The 23,765-nt window shown below is 42.7% G+C and overlaps 1 protein-coding gene across 1 annotated transcript in view; it reads right to left on the bottom strand.

Annotated features, from left to right (window-relative positions):
• LOC115134248 (talin-2-like) overlaps positions 1-23,765 on the bottom strand; it is a 149,202-nt gene that overhangs the window by 43,781 nt on the left and 81,656 nt on the right. Inside the window, exons 4-21 of the mRNA XM_029668030.2 lie at positions 23,004-23,101; positions 22,784-22,913; positions 20,832-20,990; positions 20,240-20,382; positions 11,423-11,550; positions 11,084-11,147; positions 10,854-10,958; positions 9,344-9,499; positions 8,052-8,153; positions 7,902-7,978; positions 4,949-5,135; positions 4,712-4,825; positions 4,157-4,265; positions 3,234-3,442; positions 2,847-2,945; positions 2,500-2,667; positions 1,920-2,214; positions 543-709 (exon numbers count right to left, since the gene is read on the bottom strand). Coding sequence (XP_029523890.1) covers positions 543-709; positions 1,920-2,214; positions 2,500-2,667; positions 2,847-2,945; positions 3,234-3,442; positions 4,157-4,265; positions 4,712-4,825; positions 4,949-5,135; positions 7,902-7,978; positions 8,052-8,153; positions 9,344-9,499; positions 10,854-10,958; positions 11,084-11,147; positions 11,423-11,550; positions 20,240-20,382; positions 20,832-20,990; positions 22,784-22,913; positions 23,004-23,101 — 2,510 coding nt within the window. The remainder of the gene's footprint in view (positions 1-542; positions 710-1,919; positions 2,215-2,499; positions 2,668-2,846; positions 2,946-3,233; positions 3,443-4,156; positions 4,266-4,711; positions 4,826-4,948; positions 5,136-7,901; positions 7,979-8,051; positions 8,154-9,343; positions 9,500-10,853; positions 10,959-11,083; positions 11,148-11,422; positions 11,551-20,239; positions 20,383-20,831; positions 20,991-22,783; positions 22,914-23,003; positions 23,102-23,765) is intronic.

Raw genomic sequence — 23,765 nt, forward strand, 5'->3', positions numbered from 1 at the left:
TCTCAGTAGCACTTTGAACATTTTCCCAACACTGACTGTACATTTAATGTCTCAGTAGCACTCTGAACAATTTCCAAACACTGTGACCGTGCATTAAATGCAGAGCAGCATTAGACACGGTCTGCTTTCTGACAGTTTCCAAGGAAACCACCAGTGCAAGATTCCTATTTCCTCTTTGTAATGGCAGCAGTGTTGTGATGAATGTGTCACAGAGCAAAAGCATCAGCATCGTTTCACTTGCCTGGCATTTTCACATTGATAATATCCTGCTCATTTATACTTGTCTACAGCGCCAAGGGCTCATTAAGAACCATTGGTCCTGCACTTTCATTATTTCAGCTCTAAAGAGAAGCTACAGCCCAGACTACATTAGGAATACTATAAATCTCCTTTCCAACAAATGGCAGCAGTGGAATTCTAGTTATAGACATGACACTAATGATAATACACTAACATGACATACTGTCCAGTTTACACACTAATGGCATACAACAATCTATCGTAGAACTCTAAGTAGGCTAGCATAGTGGTTGTCCCTGTACCTTAGCAGCATCTACCATCCTGGCTGTGGCATCAGCCAGGAGTTTGGCTGCAGCCAGGAGCTTCTTTGAGTTGTCCACGTCCACCTCGGCCTCAGCATCTGACCTCATGGCATTGACCAGGTCAGAAGTGGCCTGAGCCAGCACCCTGGCCTGACGCACCATCTCCCCTACACAGGGTCAGAGAGAGAGAGAGAGAGAGAGAGAGAGAGAAAGAGAGAGAGAGGGAGCGAGAGAGAGAGGAGAGAGACAGTCAGGAGATATTGACCCTGGCTCTGTCTTACAGTATCTACACAGAAACATGGCCTAGACTACACTCACTGATTACTGATCCCTCATTGGACCTCACACACTACATAATTTCCTTTTCACCTTCTGGTATCATACTGATAGTACCACAGCAGTTTACTTTTGTCTTCCTCACTGGTTATAAAAAATACATCTGTCTTTATGTGTATTCTGTGAGGAAATAGAAGAATAAAAGCACTATAAAACCTCTATAGTGCTGTACAGAAGATACCGCATTTCCCCCAGTCAGCCTATAAAAACTGTTATTGCTAAACACCCACCTCCAGCTAGAAATAAGTGGAGAGAAGACTATCAAAGGCACTAGCATCGAGGGTACTTTACAGACTACAGCCTTAGAGACACATTTTTTTCCCATATCAGTGAAATGGGACTTTTAAAGAGATATTTCATAATAAATTATACTGCATGAACTGCATGATCTACTGCAGTTTTATTTTACGATGTTTTACGAAAGTCAGAGTGTTAAGCCCTGTACAACTTTTTAAAGTCATATGTTTCCAGTTACATTTCAAAGTCGCACTGAATGTGATTGAGAGCAGATTTTAAGCTCTGTAGTGGTTTTCGATGATATGCTTTCTACGACCCCTTGAGGATTGGCTGGGGTTGGGAATTCTTCAGACTCATGGGCAACCCATAACAAACATTTCAGGCTTTGAAAATGTTTCGACAGCAGGGTATTGAAGGTCGGTTAATATAAACCATAAACTGACAACATTTTAGGTCCCACTCAGTCAAAATACATAGGAACAACCCCAGTGAAAGTCTCAAGAATATCAAAAGACAAGAAACAGGCTGAATAGTCCTGTCTACTTGAATGATCATTATTACATCTTGCGTCCTTTGATAATAGCTAGCTAAAGGTTTGAGACTCAAACTGCTGAATGCCAGAACTAGCCAGGAATGTGAAAATACTTGCAAGATGAATCAAGAGTGAAAGGTTCTCTCCCCACCTCCCAAAAAGTTCTGAACCACTCCACTCCCCTCCCCTTCCACTTTAGCTGTCTCTCCCCTCCTAACTTCATCCGCCTCTCCCCTCCCAACTTCATCCGCCTCTCCCCTCCCAGAGCTCACCTGCGTCTCCCATGGAGGTGAAGATGCTCTCGGTGACGGTCATGATGGTGTCTGTGGCCTGGTCGTAACGTCCGATGGGCTCACCACAGCTGGCATAGTGGCGTACGTGCTGCAGCAGGTCACTGAGTGCCTGGCTCACAGTGTTGGCCGCGGCACCTACCTGCTTCAGGTGCTCACTGTCGTCTGTTGCAGACAGGCAGGCCTTGACGCAGCTCTCCACCGAGCGGTCCACCAGCTTCCCTGCCTCAACCAGCTGCTCCTGGCACACCGGAGAACTGATGGTGGGGCTCACCACCTGGACGAACAGTCCACAATCAGTCACGACTGGCCACTCAAAATTAAACAACACATCCAGAGGTGCTAGTGGACTCATTTTGGTGTGTACAAGAATGATCATTTTATTGTTGACAAAACTAACTTAGCATACGCTACTCTGCACTAGGAATTTAGAGATAGAACAAACAAACAGCCATTTACTTTCAGTAAGCCAGCTCTTATTTCATCTCAGTTCTTGCCCTGAGCTGTCCTTCATGTCTACAGGAGACAGGGACAGGGGTGTGGCAGTCAGTCAGGGCAGTACCTTGGTGCAGGCCACCAGCTGTGAGGTGGAAAGGGCACACCGAGTAGCAGCTGCAATCACTCGGTTCTGCAACACTGTGTCCTCTGCCACCTGGGCCACATTCTTGGCCTTGAGGACCATCATGGCAGCTGCGTTGGCCACCGCTTTGGCCAGGCTCATTAGAATGTCCTGAAACACATTCATCAATGTCACTCACTGACTCACAGCAGAGCTGAGCAGACTTTTTGCTGTCCATTCAATTACAATAGCTAAAGAAGACAAAGCCGTTACATAAGTGTGTGTGAAGCTTTAAACGGGGACTGGGGGCAGCAGTTACTATAGAAATAGCGAGGAAAGTCCAGTCCAACCTGGAACCTCTCGTCGGTCTCGCCCTCCCCCATATGATGCAGCAGGTCTCCGCTGGCCTGGCCTATTCTTCCTGCTGCAGTCAGCACCGTCTGTCTGGGCTGCATGGGAGGGGGTGACATCGCCACATTCACAACACTGACCCCACCGCGGCACCACAGCACAATCACAGCACTCCGCTGCTCTCAGATACAGTTCACATCACCAGCTCCCAGTGATTATTTCTACAGAACACATTTGTGTTTTCGAAAACATACTAAAAAGAAACACACTAGTGTATTTGTTAAAAGGGAGTCTACATGCAGTACGTCTCAATCTCTGTGTAATCATTGTAATATGGAGAATAGAGCAGATGTGATTGATAGAACAGTGCTGTTTTGTGTCTGTACCTCTCCAGCTGCAGGCTCCACAGACCTGAGCAGGTCAGAGACGGCCCCTGTCAGGGTCCTGGCAGCTCCCATCAGGTTCTGCCCGCTGCCCACCTGGTCCTCCACCAGCGCTGCCAGCAGCTTCACCCCCCTAGACATCTCTGTCAGATTGGAGGAGATGGTGGTGATGGCACAGCCAACCGCTGTGTAGTCTGTATCTGTAGGGTCACCTAGGGAAAAGAGACAGTCCTCGTTAACCCTTTGTTATACCTTCTGCTCTGCCACTCTCTCAGCCCAAACCACAAGCAGCAACCTGAGTGGTGCCATAGTAACACACACAATCAGTGTCACCATCATAATGAAAACACATTGGATATGGTATTGTGGAGACAAATGCACACACACAGAGAAAGCGAGAGAGAGCGAGAGAGAGAGAGTGATAGTCATTTGTGGAGAGGTAAAAGTTTCTATTGGATGATAACAGGGAGCCTCAGTGCCATTCAACAGATGGCTGGGATAGATTAAAACCTATTGAAAGGCTGGCAGGGAGCAGTGCGGAGCAGCATGGCACAACTCCAGACAAGAGGCAGGGAGAGGAGTGGACAGCATGGAGAGGCTGTCAGCTAGTTAAGCTTCAGGACAACATGCTCACTATTTATTCATCAATGGAAATATTTATTAGGGCAAATGGGAAATGCTCCATTATCTAAAGGGGACTCAGACCCCTCCTCCCTAGTCGTTCCAGATCGACTTGGAAAATGTGTGTTTTGATTCTATCCCTGTGGGTTTTGCCCTTGAAGAGAATCGGCTGTTATTTTTAAGAGGGCATTTTCGACCTAAGTCTAGAGGCCTTTCATAAACAAGGATTCTTGTGCAAATATTACAGAAAACTCTACATGAGTACATGGTTGAAAATATCAGTAAGGAAAGTCTTGGGCACTCACCTGCAGTAAGATTGACCACAGATGCGGTTCCGGCAGTTATGGCATCTACTTGAGAGTGGATTTCATGTTTGGACTCATCCACTTTGTTTTGAACCCAAACTCTGGACGCCTTTCAGGAGAGGGAGAAGGACAGCTATTGGCTTTCATCACAGTGGGGGATTTTCAGCTCATATATATAAAAAAAAATCAGGACAAGGGCTGCTTCACAACCAGTTTCCAGCTTTAAAGTACATCTTTCACATTTACAGTCAATTTCCACCACCTAATTACACGTGAAACATGGGAGTTCAAAAAGACGAACAAACTCAGCCCTTCTCTACAGTATGCTTAGCCAAGCACATCTAGAGGAAAAATGCCAAACTTTAAAAGAATACATTCAATGGGATACAAAAATATATTTTCCAAAAACACAAAAAAAAGAGTGAATTAATCTTCACTGACCAGGCTGCGTGGACTAAAAGGTTCAACGTGTGGGAGAAGTTGAGCAGTATTGAATGGTTTAATTTTGTGGCTGTGGTGTATGGATTAGTCCAGTGAATGGAGGAGGGAACTCACCATGTCCTGTCCAAGAGGAGGCAGGTTATCTACCTCCCCCAGATCAGCCTGGGCCTGCTGCACTGCCTGCATACTGGTGTTAATGGTCCCCATCAGGGCCTGCTGGGCCAAGCTCTGACAACACACACACATTTTAAACAGACAAAGATCGTAGTTAGTGATGGTGTAAGCAAGGTTCTCTGCACATCACTGCTCCTACTGTGTGACATTGGTATGGGTGCCAGCGGGCATGCTCACCAGCGGGGGCATGTGTCCTCTGTGCATCTGCCCTGTGGTGATCTGCTGCTGGGCAGAGGGCATGGTGCCCATGTTGAAGGTGTTATCAGGGCCACCGATGGACCCGGAGCGGATGATACCTGGCAGTGCCACCGAGCCATGCTCCACACGACCCACCCTGTTAAACTGCTGCTGCAGGATGGTCGACCTGAGAAGAGGGAGAGAGAGGGAACGATGGAGAGAGAGAGAGGGATGTTAGGACCTTTACAGGGCATCTTCTGATAAGGAAACATAATACTCAGTATTTTCTCCATAACAATAGGATAGTAGTAACAGAGCCATAACAGTGAGTTAGTACTGATAGACTAAAACACATGAAAAGAGCTGTTCTACTGCCCCTGTAAACAGATTGTCGCATTCACTATTGGTTAATTACTGCTTATTTTGAGAGGCAGCAATTATGCTCCTTGCTAAGAAAGGAGTCCATTGGCCCCTAAACAGCAGGGAGTGATATGATGCCCAGTGTCTATCCCAGCAGGATCCACTATGAGACACAATCGGTGTCTGGGCTCGGCGTGACAGGACAACAGTCTATCTGTGTTATAAACTCAGAAAAAAAAGAAATGTCCCCTTTTCAGGACCCTGTCTTTCAAAGATAATTCGTAAAAATCAAATAACTTCACAGATCTTCGTTGTAAAGGGTTTAAACACTGTTTTCCATGCTTGTTCAATGAACCATAAACAATTAATGAACATGCACCTCTGGGATGGTCGTTAAGACACTAACAGCTTACAGAAGATTGGCAATTAATTAAGGTGACAGTTATGAAAACTAAGGACACTAAAGAGGCCTTTCTACTGACTGTGAAAAACACCAAAAGAAAGATGCCCAGATGCCCGAACATCACACCTACGGGACAGGTACAGGATGGCAACAACAACTGCCCGAGTTACACAATCCCTCCATCAGTGCTCAGACAGTCCGCAATAGGCTGAGAGAGGCTGGACTGAGGGATTGTAGGCCTGTTGTAAGGCAGGTCCTCACCAGACATCACTGGCAACAATGTCGCCTATGGGCACAAACCCACCGTCGCTGGACCAGACAGGACCGGCAAAACGTACTCTTCTCTGACGAGTCGCGATTATGTCTCACCAGGGGTGATGGTTGGATTCGCATTTATCGTCGGGAATGAGCATTACACCGAGGCCAGTACTCTGGAGCGGGATTGATTTGGAGGTGGAGGGTACGTCATGGTCTGGGGCGGTGTGTCACAGCATCATCGGATTGAGCTTGTTGTCATTGCAGGCAATCTCAACACTGTGCGTTACAGGGAAGACATCCTCCTCCCTCAGGTGGTACCCTTCCTGCAGGCTCCTCCTGACATGACCCTCCAGCATTACAATGCCACCAGCCATACTGCTCATTCTGTGCGTGATTTCCTGCAAGACAGGAATGTCAGTGTTCTGCCATGGCCAGCGAAGAGCCCGGATCTCAATCCCATTGATCACATCTGGGACCTGTTGGATCAGAGGGAGAGGGCTAGGGCCATTTCCCCCAGAAATGTCCGGGAACTTGCAGGTGCCTTGGTGGAAAAGTGGGGTAACGTCTCACAGCAAGAATTGGCAAATCTGGTGCAGTCCATGAGGAGGAGATGCACTGCAGTACTTAATGCAGCTGGTGGCCACACCAGATACTTACTTACTTCTGATCTTGAACCCCCCCCCCCCCCCTTTGTTCAGTGTCACATTATTTAATTTCTGTTAGTCACATGTCTTTGGAACTTGTTCAGTTTATGTCTCAGTTGTTGAATCTTGTTATGTTCATACAAATATTTACACATGTTAAGTATGCTAAACAATAAACGCAGTTGACAGTGAGAGGACGTTTCTTTTTTTGCTGAGTTTATATACTGTAGGAGTCAAGCTGCAATGCCAAGCAAGGATAAAAACTAGGCTAGCTGTGATCATCGGAGATGAGAAGAAATAAATAAAAAATGGCTTCCATGAACATGACAAATTAAAAGGAGACTTCGGGATTTTGGCAATGAGGCCCTTTACTTACCCAGAGTCAGATAACTTGTGGATACCATTTTTATGTCTCTGCTTGCAGTTTGAAGGAAGTTGATAACTAGCGCTTGCACGATTGCTAATTAGTCTTAACATAATGACTGACTAGAAGATGTCCATAGACTTCGTCATTGCACTAACACTAGTTAGCATTGGTTTGCGAAACTACCTCTAACTACCTTCATATCCCAACCCGAGCCACCTCTGTTATCTTGGTCCTCCCACCCCTAGCTCAACCCAGTCCAAGCTCTTCTCTGTCCTGGCAGCCCAATGGTGGAACCAGCATCCCTCTGAAGCTAGGACAGCAGACTCCCTGCCCATATTTTGAAAACATCTGAAACTCTACCTCTTCAAAGAGTATCTTAAATAATCCCAATGCACCCCCCCCCCCTCAACACAGACATAAAAACACAGACATAAAAATGGTACCCATGAGTTCATCTGACTCTGGAGAAGTAGATAAAACTCACAAAGTATCCCTTTAATTCTTGTCTTCCCGGTGATTTCGTTTTTGTTTGCAGAATACTAACATATCCGTCTTGCCCTGGGGTATTTTTCTTATGGAGGCTAGAAAAAATAAACATAAAAGCAAATATTCCTTAAGGAGAGAGGGACAACAGAGGGCATTCTGTTATCATGTTTCAGAGAACACATGATCTCACAGGTACTGTATGTTATTGGAAAATGCAGGATGCAGAGTCTAACTCATGTCGTGTTATTTTTCTCAGGGGTGTAATGCCGGGCAGGCAGAAATGTGATTACAGTATATGCACAATTAAATCAAGGTTTACATTGACATGAGGAATAACTTGTCTGTAGTCCCTGAATATGGATGGTCAGCATTCTCTATGTAAATAGGCCAGCATCCTATGTATTGTATAATATGTGCAGAATGAGGGATCCTTACTTCTTTGGAGAGACAGATTCCTCCAGCATGGTGGACTCTTCATCTCCTTCCAAACCAAAACGATCCTTACTCTGCTTCTGTGGAAGGGGATAACAAAAGGTGTCTAAAGAAAATACTTGTGGGAAGTGTTTCTGGTTTAACTTGACTTGCCTTTTTGAGAATGATGTCGATGTATCCTGCAATCAGCTGAGAGATCTGTTCCCCCTCTGTGGTCTGAACAGAGTAGTAACTTTCCTGGTACTCCCCAAAATCCTGCAGGGTACAACAAGATTGTCAGGAGAGACAATGAAGTTACAGTACAGGCCCACTAGAATAGATTACTCTCGTGGCAATATTGTCATCACATAAATCCCCATCTGTCATTATCTAGGCTCATAGTATTCATATCAAGGAAATTGTGTATGTGTTGTCGTATGGGGAGTACAGCATGTGTCACAGCTCTTTGCCATGCTGTGCTCTAAGTTAATTTCCTTCTACACATTTCCTTCTTCCTTGTTCACAAAGTTAATTTCCTTCTACACAAGGACAGGAAGATGTTGTAGTGCTTAGAAATAATCTTTGATTGGACTAAGAGTATGGTGGCAACACCTTCCCCATTCCTTCTCCTGATGAACAGACATACTTTGACTCCATTCCACTACGATCCTGAAGTCTTCAAAGAGCTGATAAAATATGAGACATACTCATTTTAATATCTAACTCCACATACTTCAAAGGCTTCCTAAGCGAGACAAATCAATGTTGGCAAATGCACCTCAGAGTATGTTTCAAAATTGTACTCCCTATTAATCTTGAACGCAATCTGGTTTTAAAAAACGAGATGAAGAAATACAATTTAAAAAACAGCAGTGTTGACAACAACCAAAACACTAAATTGAAAAAGGACTCAAATAAATAAAACATCCAAGTACTTCACATTCTTCTAGTAAAATCCCTTGTTTACACAGTCTAATATATACACTAACATAACTGTTTATTGAAAACAATAACACTGTGGATTGGGGTAGTATCAACAACACATACTATTTTGCAATTACACTACACCTGTCAGCAACGGGTGTGGCTGAAATAGCCGAATCCACTCATTTGGAGGGGTGTCCACATACCTTTGTAAATATAGTGTATTTCTGTTGCTATAATGAGACGTAGGGAAAGAAGAGGTCAATTAAGGGCTCAGACACACCACTAGCGTTTGCTGGCCGAGAGTACTTAGCACCTCTGAACATAAATTGCAAACTGAGTGCGCACCAATTTTCCATGGAGAATCACGTGAAAAATGTCGGCAGTCAGACCTCTACAGCAGGTGGTCCCTAAAACACAGTGCGCTGATCGTTCGCCAGACGAATACTAAATCCACATTAGGTGCGATCTGTGCAAGCCTTAAGGGTGTAGAATGTGTTCCTGTGAATGTTGGATTGGAGTGGACTGAGACCAGGTCATACCAGGGTGAAGCTCTTCGGAGAAGCAGCCCATCTCTTCACCGTGGTTAGGGGCCATTCCTGAACCACGTCTTTAGTCTTCTCTTCCACCCGCATCACCGACTCTTTGGTTATCCCCAGTAACCGTGGGACCAGCTTATTCTTGCTTTTCATCTTTTCCTAACAGACAAGACATAAGATAATATTTTCACAGGTGTTAAACGCCTACACAGATGAAAAACTGGGGGCATCTCTTTATTCTGAGAAATTAAAACAGCAGCAGAGCACAGCTGCCTGCCATAGATAGCACACATGCACTGTTCTGTTTGTCTGTCCTGAGTCAGGAGCCCCAGTGGAGGAGGAGGAGTGCGGATGGGGTTTGACCCTGCAGAGTTCAGGCTTGTTTAACCGGGCCTCCCTGCTGTTCTGCTGATCAGGCCATCCCCAGTCCCTCCATCCCCAGGCTAGGCCTCTGTTTGCTAAGGGAGCCTCAGCCTGGCTGTCAGTGTGTCAGGATTGAGCTTCCAGCAGCAGCCTGACTCTGACTGGCTCTAGTGCCATCCTCTTCTCTGCCCACACACAATCCATTACGCCTCACTTCAGATCATGAGCCTACTCTTGGCTCCATTCCAGAAAAGCTGAACACTACACAAAATGAACCGTTAGGAGGAAACTACCTTTTCACTTCTCCAGGCTATTGTTTTTTATTTCAGGGTCAAAAAGTAGAGCTCCAATAATGGAACAAGGTAAAAGCTTTAGAGCAGCTTGTACGGACTCAATGATTTTCATTCAAGGGCAGATAACATTATCTTGATTATCATGGTAGCTATGTATAGAGAACTATTCCAGTTGTTCATTGTCTTAGCTTATTCAAGTAGTTGTTCACAGTGTATTCAACTCAGGAAGTCAGATTTTGGAATCTGAAGTGGTTTGCCAAGTTAGAGAGAGTATCTTAAATCAGTGAGCTTGTATTTCATACAAGGTAAGTTGGTGAGTTTTTTTAAACATCTGCTGGTCTGGGACTCACAGCACCACAGGTTGAACTAATGTCATAGAGCTTTTATTGGCTGTAGTCTCACCACCACCAGATAGGTTGAATTCCTTCTATATCTCTTTTATTCAAAGTTTCTTGATTTCTTGTATGTTTGGAGAAAAAAAATCCCTTACATTTGAATTGTTTGACATTTTACTGCATTGTTAGCAGCTAGCAACGTAAGCATTTCGCTGCACCCGCTATAACACCTGCTAAACTGTGAACGCAACCAATAAACTTTGATCATATCTAAGAGCCTTACAGTTAGGGAATGCTTGTTCTGGGAGCACTGAGCTGGTTTAAGAGTGACACATATCAAATGGAAGGTTGCAATAAACACCCAAAATGTGCTTCTATGTTTTTGGCTGTGATTTTCCTCTCTCTCTCTCACACACTCACACACAAACCTAATCTTAACCTTGCAGTAAGCTGTATTTACACAGTAAATCATAACATTTTACTGTCTGTTGGAGAATACAAGCCTCTCTCCTTATATCTTACCTTCACCAGGAAGAAGGAGACCCCATATGTCGGAAGGGACCTCGCTAGTTTCACATAATTTACTTTGGACTCAATCTCTGTCATTTCTCCACAGGTTTTGTGATCCTGACGATCAGAGGGAAATAGATACAGCAATATGAACCTTTCAGAGTTTAAAACAGTAGAGTATTTGGGAATTGCACTGCTTTTAATCCATATGTCCACAACATATTGCATAATACTGAACATACCACAAATATTTTCTTCTCTGAACCTCTCTGCTTGATGTACTCTTTGGGTAGAAACTCCTTAAGGCTATGGAGATAAATCACATTTTACAAGTTTGCACTCATCATGTACAGACATTCCCTTTCCAAAACATGTTTTCACACAAGGTCATTCTTGCCTCAGTACCTACATTCACAAGTGTTATCATTCTCGTACTGCACTCAAATAGGTATGACAAAAATAAGGATTTCTCCTAAACTACGATGCTAGTATTGTGTCTAAATAAGATTGAAATGTATTGAATGGTAGTGTTGGATACAATAGTGTTATTGTTGATAATGCCATCTGATAAAAGGGCTTACTCTAGGAATCCAGTCTTGTGTTTGTGTTCGACGTGGAGGCCAAATTGGATCTGGGCCTGAATTCCAGCGAACTCACAGGCTTTATCAAATGAAACAGGGTGGGAGCCATTCAGTATGTCATCTCTGGCCTAGAGGAGAGAAAGAGAGACAGAAGAGAGAAAGTTAGACTTTATACCGAGTTCAAACTAGAGAGTAATGCTGCAGTTTCTGGTTTGAAAGTTGCCTCAAAGAAGAATGCCTGCTAAGTGAATACCCAAGAGCAGGGACATCACACAAACACTTCGCTGAGATTAATGGACTCAGGGGAACCAAACAAGATTAGTTGTATAGCAATCCAAGACATTGGCTAACATATCAAATCTAACAGCCTCAATCATTCATCATCACAGTCAATGGTGACGTACAGTATTATCACAAATACGTCAATATATATTGCAATTTCTCAGAATATTGCATCAACATTGCAAACGGATCCACAATGTTCCATTAATAAACTGTTAAAGAGCAACTTGAGTAATTTTTTATTAGTACAATATGCACGAAGTGTATGTAAAACAATAGACCGGATGTAAAAAGGTCTACATTAAGACTACCCAGGCCTCAAGAATGCCTGATAGCAGCCATGTACTGTAGCGACCTGGCCCGTTTGGCCACAACAATAATTACATTTTCAATACACTTCAATCAAGACCTACTTGGAATGTACTATGTCACCAATCATCTCAGACATCTGTTATATCTCAATGTCTCATCCATCCATTAAAGCATTACCTGAAAATTTGGCCGACTCGACACTTTCTAAAACCGTTCAGGTAATTGCGGGTGACACTGATTTTGTGTGGAGAGGAACCCAGCACATCTTTAAAATGAGCTGACATACAGTACCTTGTGTTTCCTCAAGGGGCCTGTATATATTCCCTCTCTCCCTCCCTTGCAAGATTAATGGCTTCTAATGCTGAGATGCCTGACTGACAGTGAGTAAGCCTCCCCTCCGTGCTTTTAGCCTCAGACGGCACAGACTCAGCCCAGCTCATGTTAATGTCTCATTACATCAACTGCAAGCTAAACAGCACTATCTAGTCTGAGATTTAGACAATCTTCAACAAACACCTCTTTAGAGTGGCGCTGATCAGTATGAGTGGGGCCATCTTCCCTCCAGTACACGGCCATTCAAGGACAACCAGTTGTGAGCCCCTTTAGAAGAAGCAGGGTTGTACTGTACTGGAGGAGGAGCTTCATTACAGCCCAGATGTCCTAACTCAGCCTGGGGCTGTAACACTGATGTCAATCAGCCCACTATACTGTAACCTAAAAAGTTCAACCATTAGCCTGGGCAGAATACTACAGCCAAAAACAAACGCTGACAAATGTAAAATTGTTTAAAGAATACCACTGTAAATCACCTGACTAACCAGGTGAATCAATCAATAGGCATACCAAGATAACGAGAATATATTAGGTATATAGGCATATTAGGTTTAGAACACCTGTAGACTGGATTACTGAACACATCATCAAAAGCAGGACACAACCCCATAATTTGGAAAAACAATGAGCTCAAACACTTTAGTGCCTCCCCCCACACACACACTCACAGGCTGTTGCCATTGGGCTCAATAGTGCATTTCCTGTAGTAGTGGAGTAGAGATGTGTGTCTGGGTATTAAGGCTGGGGCTGTATCTGGCAGAGACCCCCGCTGCGTGGAGGGGTGGGAGGATGAGCTCATGGAAGCTACATATCATTAATAAACATTGGAGCTCATCACGAGGAGGCTCTCCCTAAGGAATGCCAGGGATGATAACATAATCTACACACTCACTATATTAACCTACTAACTCAGATTCCTATGGTAATGGATGCATGGTGAATGAGGACTGTTCCATCGTACCAGAATATAGACATTGACATGAAGCATGTTTAGTACAGTCATGTGCCGGAGACGGGGCTGAGGAGAGCACTGCACTGCATAGAGTGGATGTGTGGCCTGGGGTGTGTTCCAGCCTAAGAATGCTGCTACTCTTCTCACTCTGTCACCATGTGTGTGAGACTCTGCGTGCCCGAGTGGAGGGAAAAAAAGACCGGGGGAAAGCTGGAAGAGGAGAAAAGGGAGGAATAGATAGAGGGTATAATTGTGTTTTTGTGAGAAAGGATACGGGCTTGTTTGTAAAGGAAGGGAGTGAATGATGGAGCACTGCAATGTGTGCCAGAGTCAGCGGGTGTGGGTGTGTGTGTGATTTTGTCAGGATTTTTATGGGATTAAGGGGGCGTGAGGCAAAAACAGAGAATGAGAGAAGGGAGTCAGGCCAGAGGAAGAGATAAAAGGGTGAAAGGGAGGATAGGCAGAAAGAGAGACTTAACTATAGATGTATTTATGGACTATAGCTCAGAGGCAGCTTGGATTACAAGGAGAAGTTAACTATTGATGTACAGTATAGTATTTATGTACAATGCCTTGAAAAAATATTCAGACCTCTTGGATTTCTTCACATTTTATTGTAACACAAAATGGGATTCAAATGATTTTAATTGTCATATTTTGTCAACAATACTATGTAATGTCAGTGGAAGAAACTTCTTTTTTTTTACTGAACAAAAATATAAACGCAACGCGCAACATTTTCAAAGATTTTACTGAGTTACAGATCATATAAGGAAATCAGTCAATTTAAATGAATTCATTAGGCCCTAATCTATGGATTTCACATGACTGGGAATAGAGATATGCATCTGTTGGTCACAAAATAAAATTGGGGCGTGGATCCGAAAACCAGTCAATATCTGGTGTGACCACTATTTGCCTCATGCAGCGCGACACATCTTCATCCCATAGTTGATCAGGCTATTGATTGTGCCCTGTGGAACATTGTCCCACTCTTCAAATGGCTGTGCGAAGTTGTTGGATATTGGCTGGAACTGGAATGCGCTGTCATACACGTCAATCCAGAGCATCCCAAACATGCTCAATGAATGACATGTCTGGTGAGTATGCAGGCCATGGAAGAATGGCCTGCATTTGCCACTGAAGTCGGTTACGATGCTGAACTGCAGTCAGGTCTCAAGACCCTAGTGAGGACGATGAGCACGCAGATGAGCTTCCCAGAGACGTTTTTTGACAGTTTGTGCATAAATTCTTTGGTTGTGCAAACCCACAGTTTCATCAGCTGTCTAAGTGGCTGGTCTCAGATGAACCCGCAGGTGAAGAAACCAGATGTGGAGGTCCTGGGCTGGAGTAGTTACACGTGGTCTGCAGTTATGAGACCGGTTTGGACGTACTGTCAAATTCTCTAAAACGACGTTGTAGACGGTTTATGTTAGAGAAATTAACATTAAATTATCCGGCAACAGCTCTGTTGGACATTCCTTCAGTCAGCATGGCAATTGCATGCTCCCTAAAAACTTGAGACATCTGTGGCATTATGTTGTGTGACAAAACTGCACATTTTAGAGTGGCCTTTTATTGTCCCCAGCACAAAGTGCACCTGTGTAATGATCATGCCGTTTAATCAGCTTCTTTATATGCCACCCTGTCAGGTAGATGGATTATTTTGGCAAAGGAGAAATGCTCACTAACAGGGATGTAAACAGATTTGTGCACAACTTTTGAGAGAAATAAGCTTTTTGTGCATATGGAACATTTTGGAGATCTTATAGTTTAGCTCATGAATCATGGGAACAACACTTGACATGTTGCATTTATATTTATGTTCAGTGAAGATAAATAAAAAATGCAGAACTAAAATAGTCATTGTATAAGTATTCAGCCCCTTTGTTATTCAAATTAGGAGTCAAATTTGGCTTCACAAATCACATTATAAGGTGACATGGACTCACTCGGTGTGAAATAATAGGGCTTGACATGGATTCCCTGGTGCAAGTAGGGCAGTTAAAATAGTTCATTGAAGTGTGCAACTATTTTAATTGGTTAAGTTGTAATATACTGATGTGATTTACTTATAACTGTCTTGTAGTTTTTATATTTTTTTGTTATTGTTGTATTCATGTTTTTTTTGGTCCTCAGAGCAAACATTATAAATGAGACACTGGTCTCAATTAGCTTCCCCTGATTTTAAAACAGCTACAAAGTTCAATGTCTGTGATGGTAGAAAACTGAGGATAGATCAACATCATTGTAGTGACTCACAATTACGACCTACATTTCAGAGTAAAAAGAAGAACACACATATAGAGAAATTAATATTCTAAAACATGCATCCTGTATGCAACAAGGCACTCAAGTAATACTGCAAAGAAACAGCAAAGGAATACACTTTTTGGCCCAATTGCAAAGCCTTATTGGCTTTGTTTGGGGCAAATCCAACACAACACATCACTGAGTAACAGCCTTGTTTTCAAGCATGGTGGTGGCTGCGTCATGGTATGGGTATGCTTGACATTGGCAAATACTGGGGAGTTTTTCAGGATAAAAAGATACGGGATGTAGCTAAGCACAGTCAAAATCCTAGATTAAAGCCTGCTTCAGTCTGGTTTACACCAGAGACTGGGAGAGGAATTCCCCTTTAGCAGGACAATAACCTGCAGGATAAGGACAAAATCTACACTGGAGTTGCTTACCAAGAAGACAGTGACTGTTCCTGAGTGGGCAAGTTACAGTTGACTTAAATCTGCTTCAAAATCTATGGTAAATCTTGAAAATTGTTGTCTAGCCATGATCCCCAACATCTTGACAGAAATGAAAGAATTTTTAAAGAATAATGGGCAAATATTGCAAAATCCAGGTGTGCAAATCTCTTATAGACTAACAGCTGTAAATCGATGCTGAAGGGGTTTCATCTATTGACTCAGGGAGCTGAAAACTTACGCAACAACTATATTTCCACATAGTATTTTGTGTGGATTGTAAACCAAAAAGTGACAATTAAATACATTTTAATCAGACTTTGTTAACCAAAATGTGATAAAATCCAAGGGGTCTGAATACTTCTGCAAGGTATGTACTGTGTCTGAGTGTGTGCTTGTTGAGTGTGCATGTACACTACCGTTCAGAAGTTGTGTCACTTAGAAATGTCCTTGTTTTTGAAAAAGTCCATTAAAACCTCTTGGAACTCTGGGGGCGGTATTTCATTTTTGGATAAAAAACGTTCCCGTTTTAAACGGGATATTTTGTCACAACAAGATGCTCGACTATGCATATAATTGACAGCTTTGGATAGAAAACACTCTAACGTTTCCAAAACTGCAAAGATATTGTCTGTCAGTGCAACAGAACTGATGTTACAGGCGAAACCCAGATAAAAATCCAATCAGGAAGTGCCCCATATTTTGAAAGCGCTGCATGCCAATGACTCCTTATATGGCTGTGAATGGGCTACGAATGAGCTTACACTTTCTGCGTATTCCCCAAGGTGTCTACAGCATTGTGACGTCTTTTTACGCATTTATGTTGAAGAATAGCCGTAAGGGACCACATTGAGCAAGTGGTCACATGATGGCTACCGCTGTACTTTACGCAAGATTTTTTGCGGGAGCCATCATGTGACCACTTGCTCAATGTGGTCCCTTACGGCTATTCTTCAACATAAATGCGTAAAAAGACGTCACAATGCTGTAGACACCTTGGGGAATACGCAGAAAGTTATTATTATTATTCCAATCGCTTCTAATGAGAAACCAATTGTCCCGGTGGATATATTATCGAATAGATATGTGAAAAACACCTTGAGGATTGATTCTAAACAACGTTTGCCATGTTTCTGTCGATATTATGGAGCTAATTTGGAAAAAAGTTTGGCGTTGTTGATTTCTCAGCCAAACGCGAAGAACAAAAAGAGCTATTTCGCCTACAAAAATAATATTTTTGGAAAAAAGGAACATTTGCTATCTAACAGAGTCTCCTGAGTGAAAACATCCGAAGTTCTTCAAAGGTAAATTATTTAATTTGATTGCTTTTCTTATTTTCGTGAAAATGTTGCCTGCTGCTAGCAGGGCATAATGCTATGCCAGGCTATGATAAACTTACACAAATGCTTGTCTAGCGTTGGGTGTAAAGCATATTTTGAAAATCTGAGATGACAGTGTGATTAACAAAAGCCTAAGCAGTGTCTCAATATATTTCATTTGTGATTTTCATGAATAGGAAGATTTTCTAGGAAGATTTATGTCCGTTGCGTTATGCTAATTCGTGTCAGGCGATGATTATGCTCCCGGATCCGGGTTTGAGAGTCACAAGAAGTTTTAAAATAACATCAAATTGATCTGAAATACAGTGTAGACATTATTAATGTTGTAAATGACTATTGTAGCTGGAAACAGCTGATTTTGTATGGAATATCTACATAGGCGTACAAAGGCCCATTTTCAGCAACCATCACTCCTGTGTTCCAATGGCACGAAGTGTTAGCTAATCCAAGGCTGACTGATCATTAGAAAACCCTTTTGCAATTATGTTAGCACAGCTGAAAACTGTTGTTCTGAATAAAGAAGCGATAAAACTGGCCTTTAGACTAGTTGAGTGTCTGTAGCATCAGCATTTGTGGGTTCATTTACAGGCTCAAAATGGCCAGAAACAAAAAAACTTTCTTCTGAAACTCGTCAGTCTATTCTTGTTCTGAGAAATGAAGGCTATTCCATGTGAGAAATTGCCAAGAAACTGAAGATCTCGTACAACGCTGTGTACTACTTCCTTCACAGAACAGCACAAAGTACTGTGCATAGCATGCTCCTCTGTGAGCTCAGGTGTTAGGGGGGAGCTCCCTTCTTCAACTCAAGGCAGGGGAAGCTAATGCAGATGCAGCGAGGCGTGCAGTGAGCAAAGTCTGCCCTGTGTAATGCAGGCTCAGCTGCCCCCCCCCCCCCCTCCCTCCCCCCCCTAGGGGACTCCCTGTCTCAGCAGCCCTCTCTCACTCAGACTCCATCCACACTGTAGAGCACAACAACGCTATAGTGTGCAACAACGCTGCAGTGCAAAACCAGACAGTCCATGCTGACCCAAGCACAGCAGCACCGGCATGGCAAGCTAACCTGTCTGTGATCCATATACTGTAAACCAGGCCCAGCTCATCCTCTGAGAACTGGACTACCAGCAAGGCCGCATAAGTCAGCTGGCCTCTGATCCAACAGAACCAGCAAGGCTATAGGACAGTATGTCAAGCCAGGCTTTATAGGAGTTCCAGCACCATAGCCTTGGACAGAAGATCCAACTGTATTTGAGCTGATGTCTGTTTTATTGACTGTAGGACTACAGGACCAGTCAGGGAGGACGGTAAAATCAAATCACAATGTATTTGTCACATGTAAACCTTACTATGAAATGCTTACTTGCAAGCCTTTAACCAACAATGTAGAGTTTTTAAAAAAGTAAGACACATTTGCTAACTAAAAATATGAACACAATAAAATAACAATAATGAGGCTATATACAAGGGGTACCGGTGCAGAGTCAATGTGCAGGGGTACGGGTTAGTAATATGTACATTTAGGTAGGCGTAAAGTGACTATGCATCGGTTGTGGTCGGTGACATTTAAGATGAGGGAGGATGATCAAAAAACATTTTTTATGAGCATGGCCTTATTCTATTACAGCATACTGGATGTCTTTCATTCATATTCCATTCACCCAGCTCAACGTAACATCGATAGGTTAGGCTACTATATGATACAAACATTTTCCCTATACCCATCATTAGGATGCTACAATCTAGCATGATCCCTTTTATCTTTGTACAATTCCATCTAGCATCTACATGCTCTCATTCACTCACTCTGTTAGCTTGTAGAGTTCAGTGCACAACACATCAGCTGTCTGTGACCAGGAAAAAAAATATTTCCCAAGCCAAACATTCATATCATAACCTCTAACCGCTACACACAGCCTACATTGATGTCACCATTAAAACGTTGTAGTCCTAGTAGCTATGTTGAATAACGCGTTAGTAAACCTGCTACAATCATGCAGTACAGAGTGCAGCAAGCAGTTAAGCAGTTACACCGGCGGGTGCGGGTGGCAATAAATTAATAAAACCAAAAACTTACCTTGACTTGGAAGGGTTTCAGTGTTGGATAGCCATAGCCAACTAGAATATAATCACTCTCTGTTTGAGTAGGCTAAACTAGCTAGCTGTATTTTATAGCTAAGTAAGTAAAAGTGAAATTAAAATATACAACACAATATAGCTCATGCTCTCTGTATTGCTTCTTAATTTTTGAAAAAATTAATTTGTTTAAACCTGTTAAACTATTGTCTTCCTCTCTCTTTGCATCAACTACTCACCACATTGTATGCACTGCAGTGCTAGCTAGCTGTAGCTTATGCTTTCAGTACTATATTAATTATCGGATGCTATGATTGGGTGGATAACATGTCAGTTCATGCTGCAAGAGCTCTGACAGGTTGGAGGACGTCCTCCGGAAGTTGTCATAATTACTTTGTAAGTCTATGGAAAGGGGTGAGAACAACGAGCCTCTTAGGTTTTGTATTGAATTCAATGTACCCAGAGGACGGAAACAAGTGGTCCTCCGGCTACACCATGGTGCTACCCTAGAGAGTGCTGTTGAGGCTACTGTAGACCGTCGTCATTGCGAAAGTGTGTTTTAATTAATTATTTGGAGACGTGAATATATTTAGTATAGTTTTATCTATTTTAAGATAGATAGTATGTATGAGTGTGTGTTTAGAGTCCAGTGAGTGTACATCAAGACCTGTGCAAGAGTCAGTGCAAAAAATAAGAATAAAGTAAGTGGGTCAATGCAAATAGTCAGTGTAGCCATTTAATTAACTGTTATTAAGTAGAGGGGAAAGGAATTGAAGAGCTCAGTTTACTACATGTTGGACAGGAATGAGCACAGTGAGAGAGGTCTGACCTGTACATAGAGGAGGTTGAGCTGGACAGGGTCTCGTGAGTCCACATTCTGATCTGAGTAGAAGAACTTGCGTCTGAGCAGCAGCATCTCGCTCTCCTCCACCCCTTGCTCTCTGAAGGTCCGGCTGTGGTCCAGCCAGTTCACTAACAACAGAGAAAAATACACAGTAGCATAGACTTCTACTACTGGGATTGGACACGATGACAGTGAATTAAAACAGTCATAAAGACATGTAGCCAAAAGGATTTTTGTTGTGTTTTTTTGTGTCTTAAACCATGAGGGCAGTAATTTGCATAACCGTCTGCTGAGAATAACAATATATTTTGTGATGGTTTGAGGATGATTTATACAATCATGTTTTCCAAATGTTATCTCACCCCCAAAGGACAGAAATTACCATCTTCATTTCATTAAACATTGATACAGTACTTTGACTGCGTTGAGGTATAAAACGTGTTCAAATGAGATGATACTGGACTTACCAATGTGAGAAATTGGACTTAATGATAGAGGGGTAGAGGTGATGACTGGAAGCATGTAATACTGGACTACAAACATATTGTGTTCTTTTGGAAGTGCTTTTCAAACTCACGGTCATCGTCTGTGTGAAGCTTGGCTTTGAGCCTCTCCATCTTCCTCTCGTCTCGGAGCAGAGTCCGGTCCTTCTTCAGGGTGCCAGTCCCATGACCGTCCTCCTTCTTCTCCTCCACCGCCTCCTGGATCAGGGAGTACTCCTCGTAGTTGGTGATTCCTGAAGAGGAGTGGCAGCCGGGAAACTCTCAGAGAGGGAGCAGTTTAGAGCACAGAGCCAGCACTTTGAGCTGTGCCATATCAGAAGTACCAGTGGGGGAAACGGGAGAGCAGCCAGAAAACTAAAGTGGGAACTCAGAAGAGGAGAAGCCAAGCAGAAAGCCCTCTATAAACAAACACCAGCCAATGAAGAGATCTGCCAAACATCTCTCTTCTCCTCACCCAATTGAGTTTGGGCACAGGCAGCCCAGCGTAATTGAAATACAGTACATGGCTAAGGGAACACCTACATGACAGGAGAGGACAGCACAGTCTTTGGCTTCACAATTACCACTCGTAATTTCAACATGGTGTAAAAAAGCATTTTTCCCCCTATCAAAAATACCCATAGAAAACTTAGACTATACCAGTACCATAGCTAAATATCATGTTCTAAAAGCTAGGGAATCTGCATCCATAATGTATGGCGGAGCCAGTAACTGTGAGCTATAAATAGGATCAGGGCCCGTATACACAAAAGGTCTCAGAGTAGGAGTGTTGATCTAGGATCTGTTTTGCCTTTTAGATCTTAATGAATAAGATTATATAGACAGGTCCTAGATCAGAGTGACACACACAAAATGTATGGTCACATTTGTGTTTATGTATTGTTTCTCTGTATTGGAGAAGAATGCTTTTACTGAAATGTCAGTCCTCCTGGGACTGTATGCGGTCCTGCACCTGTGTGTTCTCATAATTGAGAAAACCTTTTGAAAGAGAAGTCATGTTCTCCTGTTTCATAATTTATCCCATGTTACAGGTCAGTAAAGTGCAAAAATACAAAAATATATTGTGGTATTCAGTATAACTTGCCTGTTGAAGTGAATGTAATGGGTTTGAACAACATAGTAATTGTGTAATTTCGTACTAGACAGAAAACGCATGTCGAGTATAAAATGAAATGATGGCTGTGCATTCCTTTGATCCAGAAAAAAACAAATGGTTAACACCTGAACGTTTTTATTTTGAAAAAGACACTCCTGACAATTTAATGTTGTAACTGTGCTGTTTAAGAACTTGTACTGTACTGTACTTGTACTGTAAATGTCAGAAAAGCTGCTAGCTTAGAGCTAGCTCCGGTTAGCTATTAGCTAGTTCGAGATAGCTTTTGGCAGCTCTGGTCAGTTGGTTGCTAGCGTCGGTTAACATTATGCTAGCATGTTCTGTCATTTTTCAATAATTAGCATGAATGTCATTCGCAATAGCCTTGTCTTTCTATTAGCCCTTCTGACACTGGGTGACTGTATTTTGAGAATGGGTATAAAGTCACTTCTAATGAGTTAAACCAGTCTTTAAAAAGGCTTTCATGCTTTAGTCTCCTATAGGGCTATAGTGGACAACAGTCAACTACAGAATTATAACCTACTGTAAACAGGTGAATAAAAGTTAAGAGTAAATGTGTTTGGGGGATAAATGTAAAGAATTTTAGGATGTGAATTGGATTGGAATTTAATATTCTTGATGTATTTTTTTTATATGTTTATGAAATAATATGTCAGGGATTAGGAGACAAATGAAATACACAGCAAAGACAGAAAAAGATAATTTGCGCTTGAGAGAATGTTGAATAAAATAATTGAGAGAACCTTTGAAAGAGAAGCCACATTCTCCTGTTTCATCATTTATCCTGTGTTACAAGAACTATCATCTGCAGCACCAGTCCCAAAACTGAGACCTGTAACATCAGCACTCCTACTCTGAGAGGCTAGTGGATGGTTTGACTTGTGTAGATTCAGTTAGAGAGAGGTTACCCACCTATTCTACTGCATATGGTTACAAGCAGCTCTCCCACAGTTTTAGAGTCATCCACCATGATAGTTTTAACTGCCCCATCCAGCATCTTGATCTTCTGGGGCCTCTGTTTCTTTTTGTACTCCAAGACATCCTTAGAAACAAGGAAAGAGGGGAATGATATGCAGTCCTTTGATTGAATGTTTGATGGGACTCTGCCCTGGGTTCTATGATTGGGCTTTACCCCGTTCCGGAGCATGTAGTAATCCAGAGTTCTCCCAGACTCCAGCCAGATTCCTTTTCTGGGATCATCATCAGAGAGAAACAGGCCGTAATCAGAGGCTGAAACGCATAGCAGAGAACGTGTTAGGGTAACATTTAGTAATGGGAGCAATTGCTTGATTGAATGTTTAAAACGGCAAAAGCCAACTAAGTGAACACATGTTGACAAGACAATGCTATTTAACTGCATCTCATGTAGTTACTGTTTATGATACATAGGATGCCTCTTCTTCTGATCTCATTGACATTCACATGAATAATCCATGTTATGACATTCAGTTGGGAAAGAGGAGTAATTATGTCTGCCATCAGACCCTCTAGCCTAGCTGATATGAATCTGTCCTAAAGCCTAATGAGAGCTCACAGCTTAAAGAGCCTCTCCAGCATGCCTAGCTAACACCACAGAGAGCCTCTCCAACCTGCCTAACTAACACCTCCCCCAGGGAAGAATACCACCCACAGACCCAGATTGAGTCAGCTTCCTCAGACAGAGCGCATCGACTGTTTTGAAACTGTTTTCTGTCTGTCTGTATTCAGAAAGCAATGCTGTGGGTGACATCGATTTTTATCTCCTGCTTAAAAAGCTCAAGACCAGACCAGACCAGACCGACAAAACTGGAGATCAGGCACTCTAATGCCTTGTTTGACAATTGCATTACAATGACACTGGAGTATTTCGTACAGAGTGATGTAAAATAAAGAGTAATTGCGTAGTTTTTGTATT

Source organism: Oncorhynchus nerka, linkage group LG9a, assembly GCF_034236695.1.
Source record: "Oncorhynchus nerka isolate Pitt River linkage group LG9a, Oner_Uvic_2.0, whole genome shotgun sequence".
NCBI lineage: Eukaryota > Metazoa > Chordata > Actinopteri > Salmoniformes > Salmonidae > Oncorhynchus > Oncorhynchus nerka.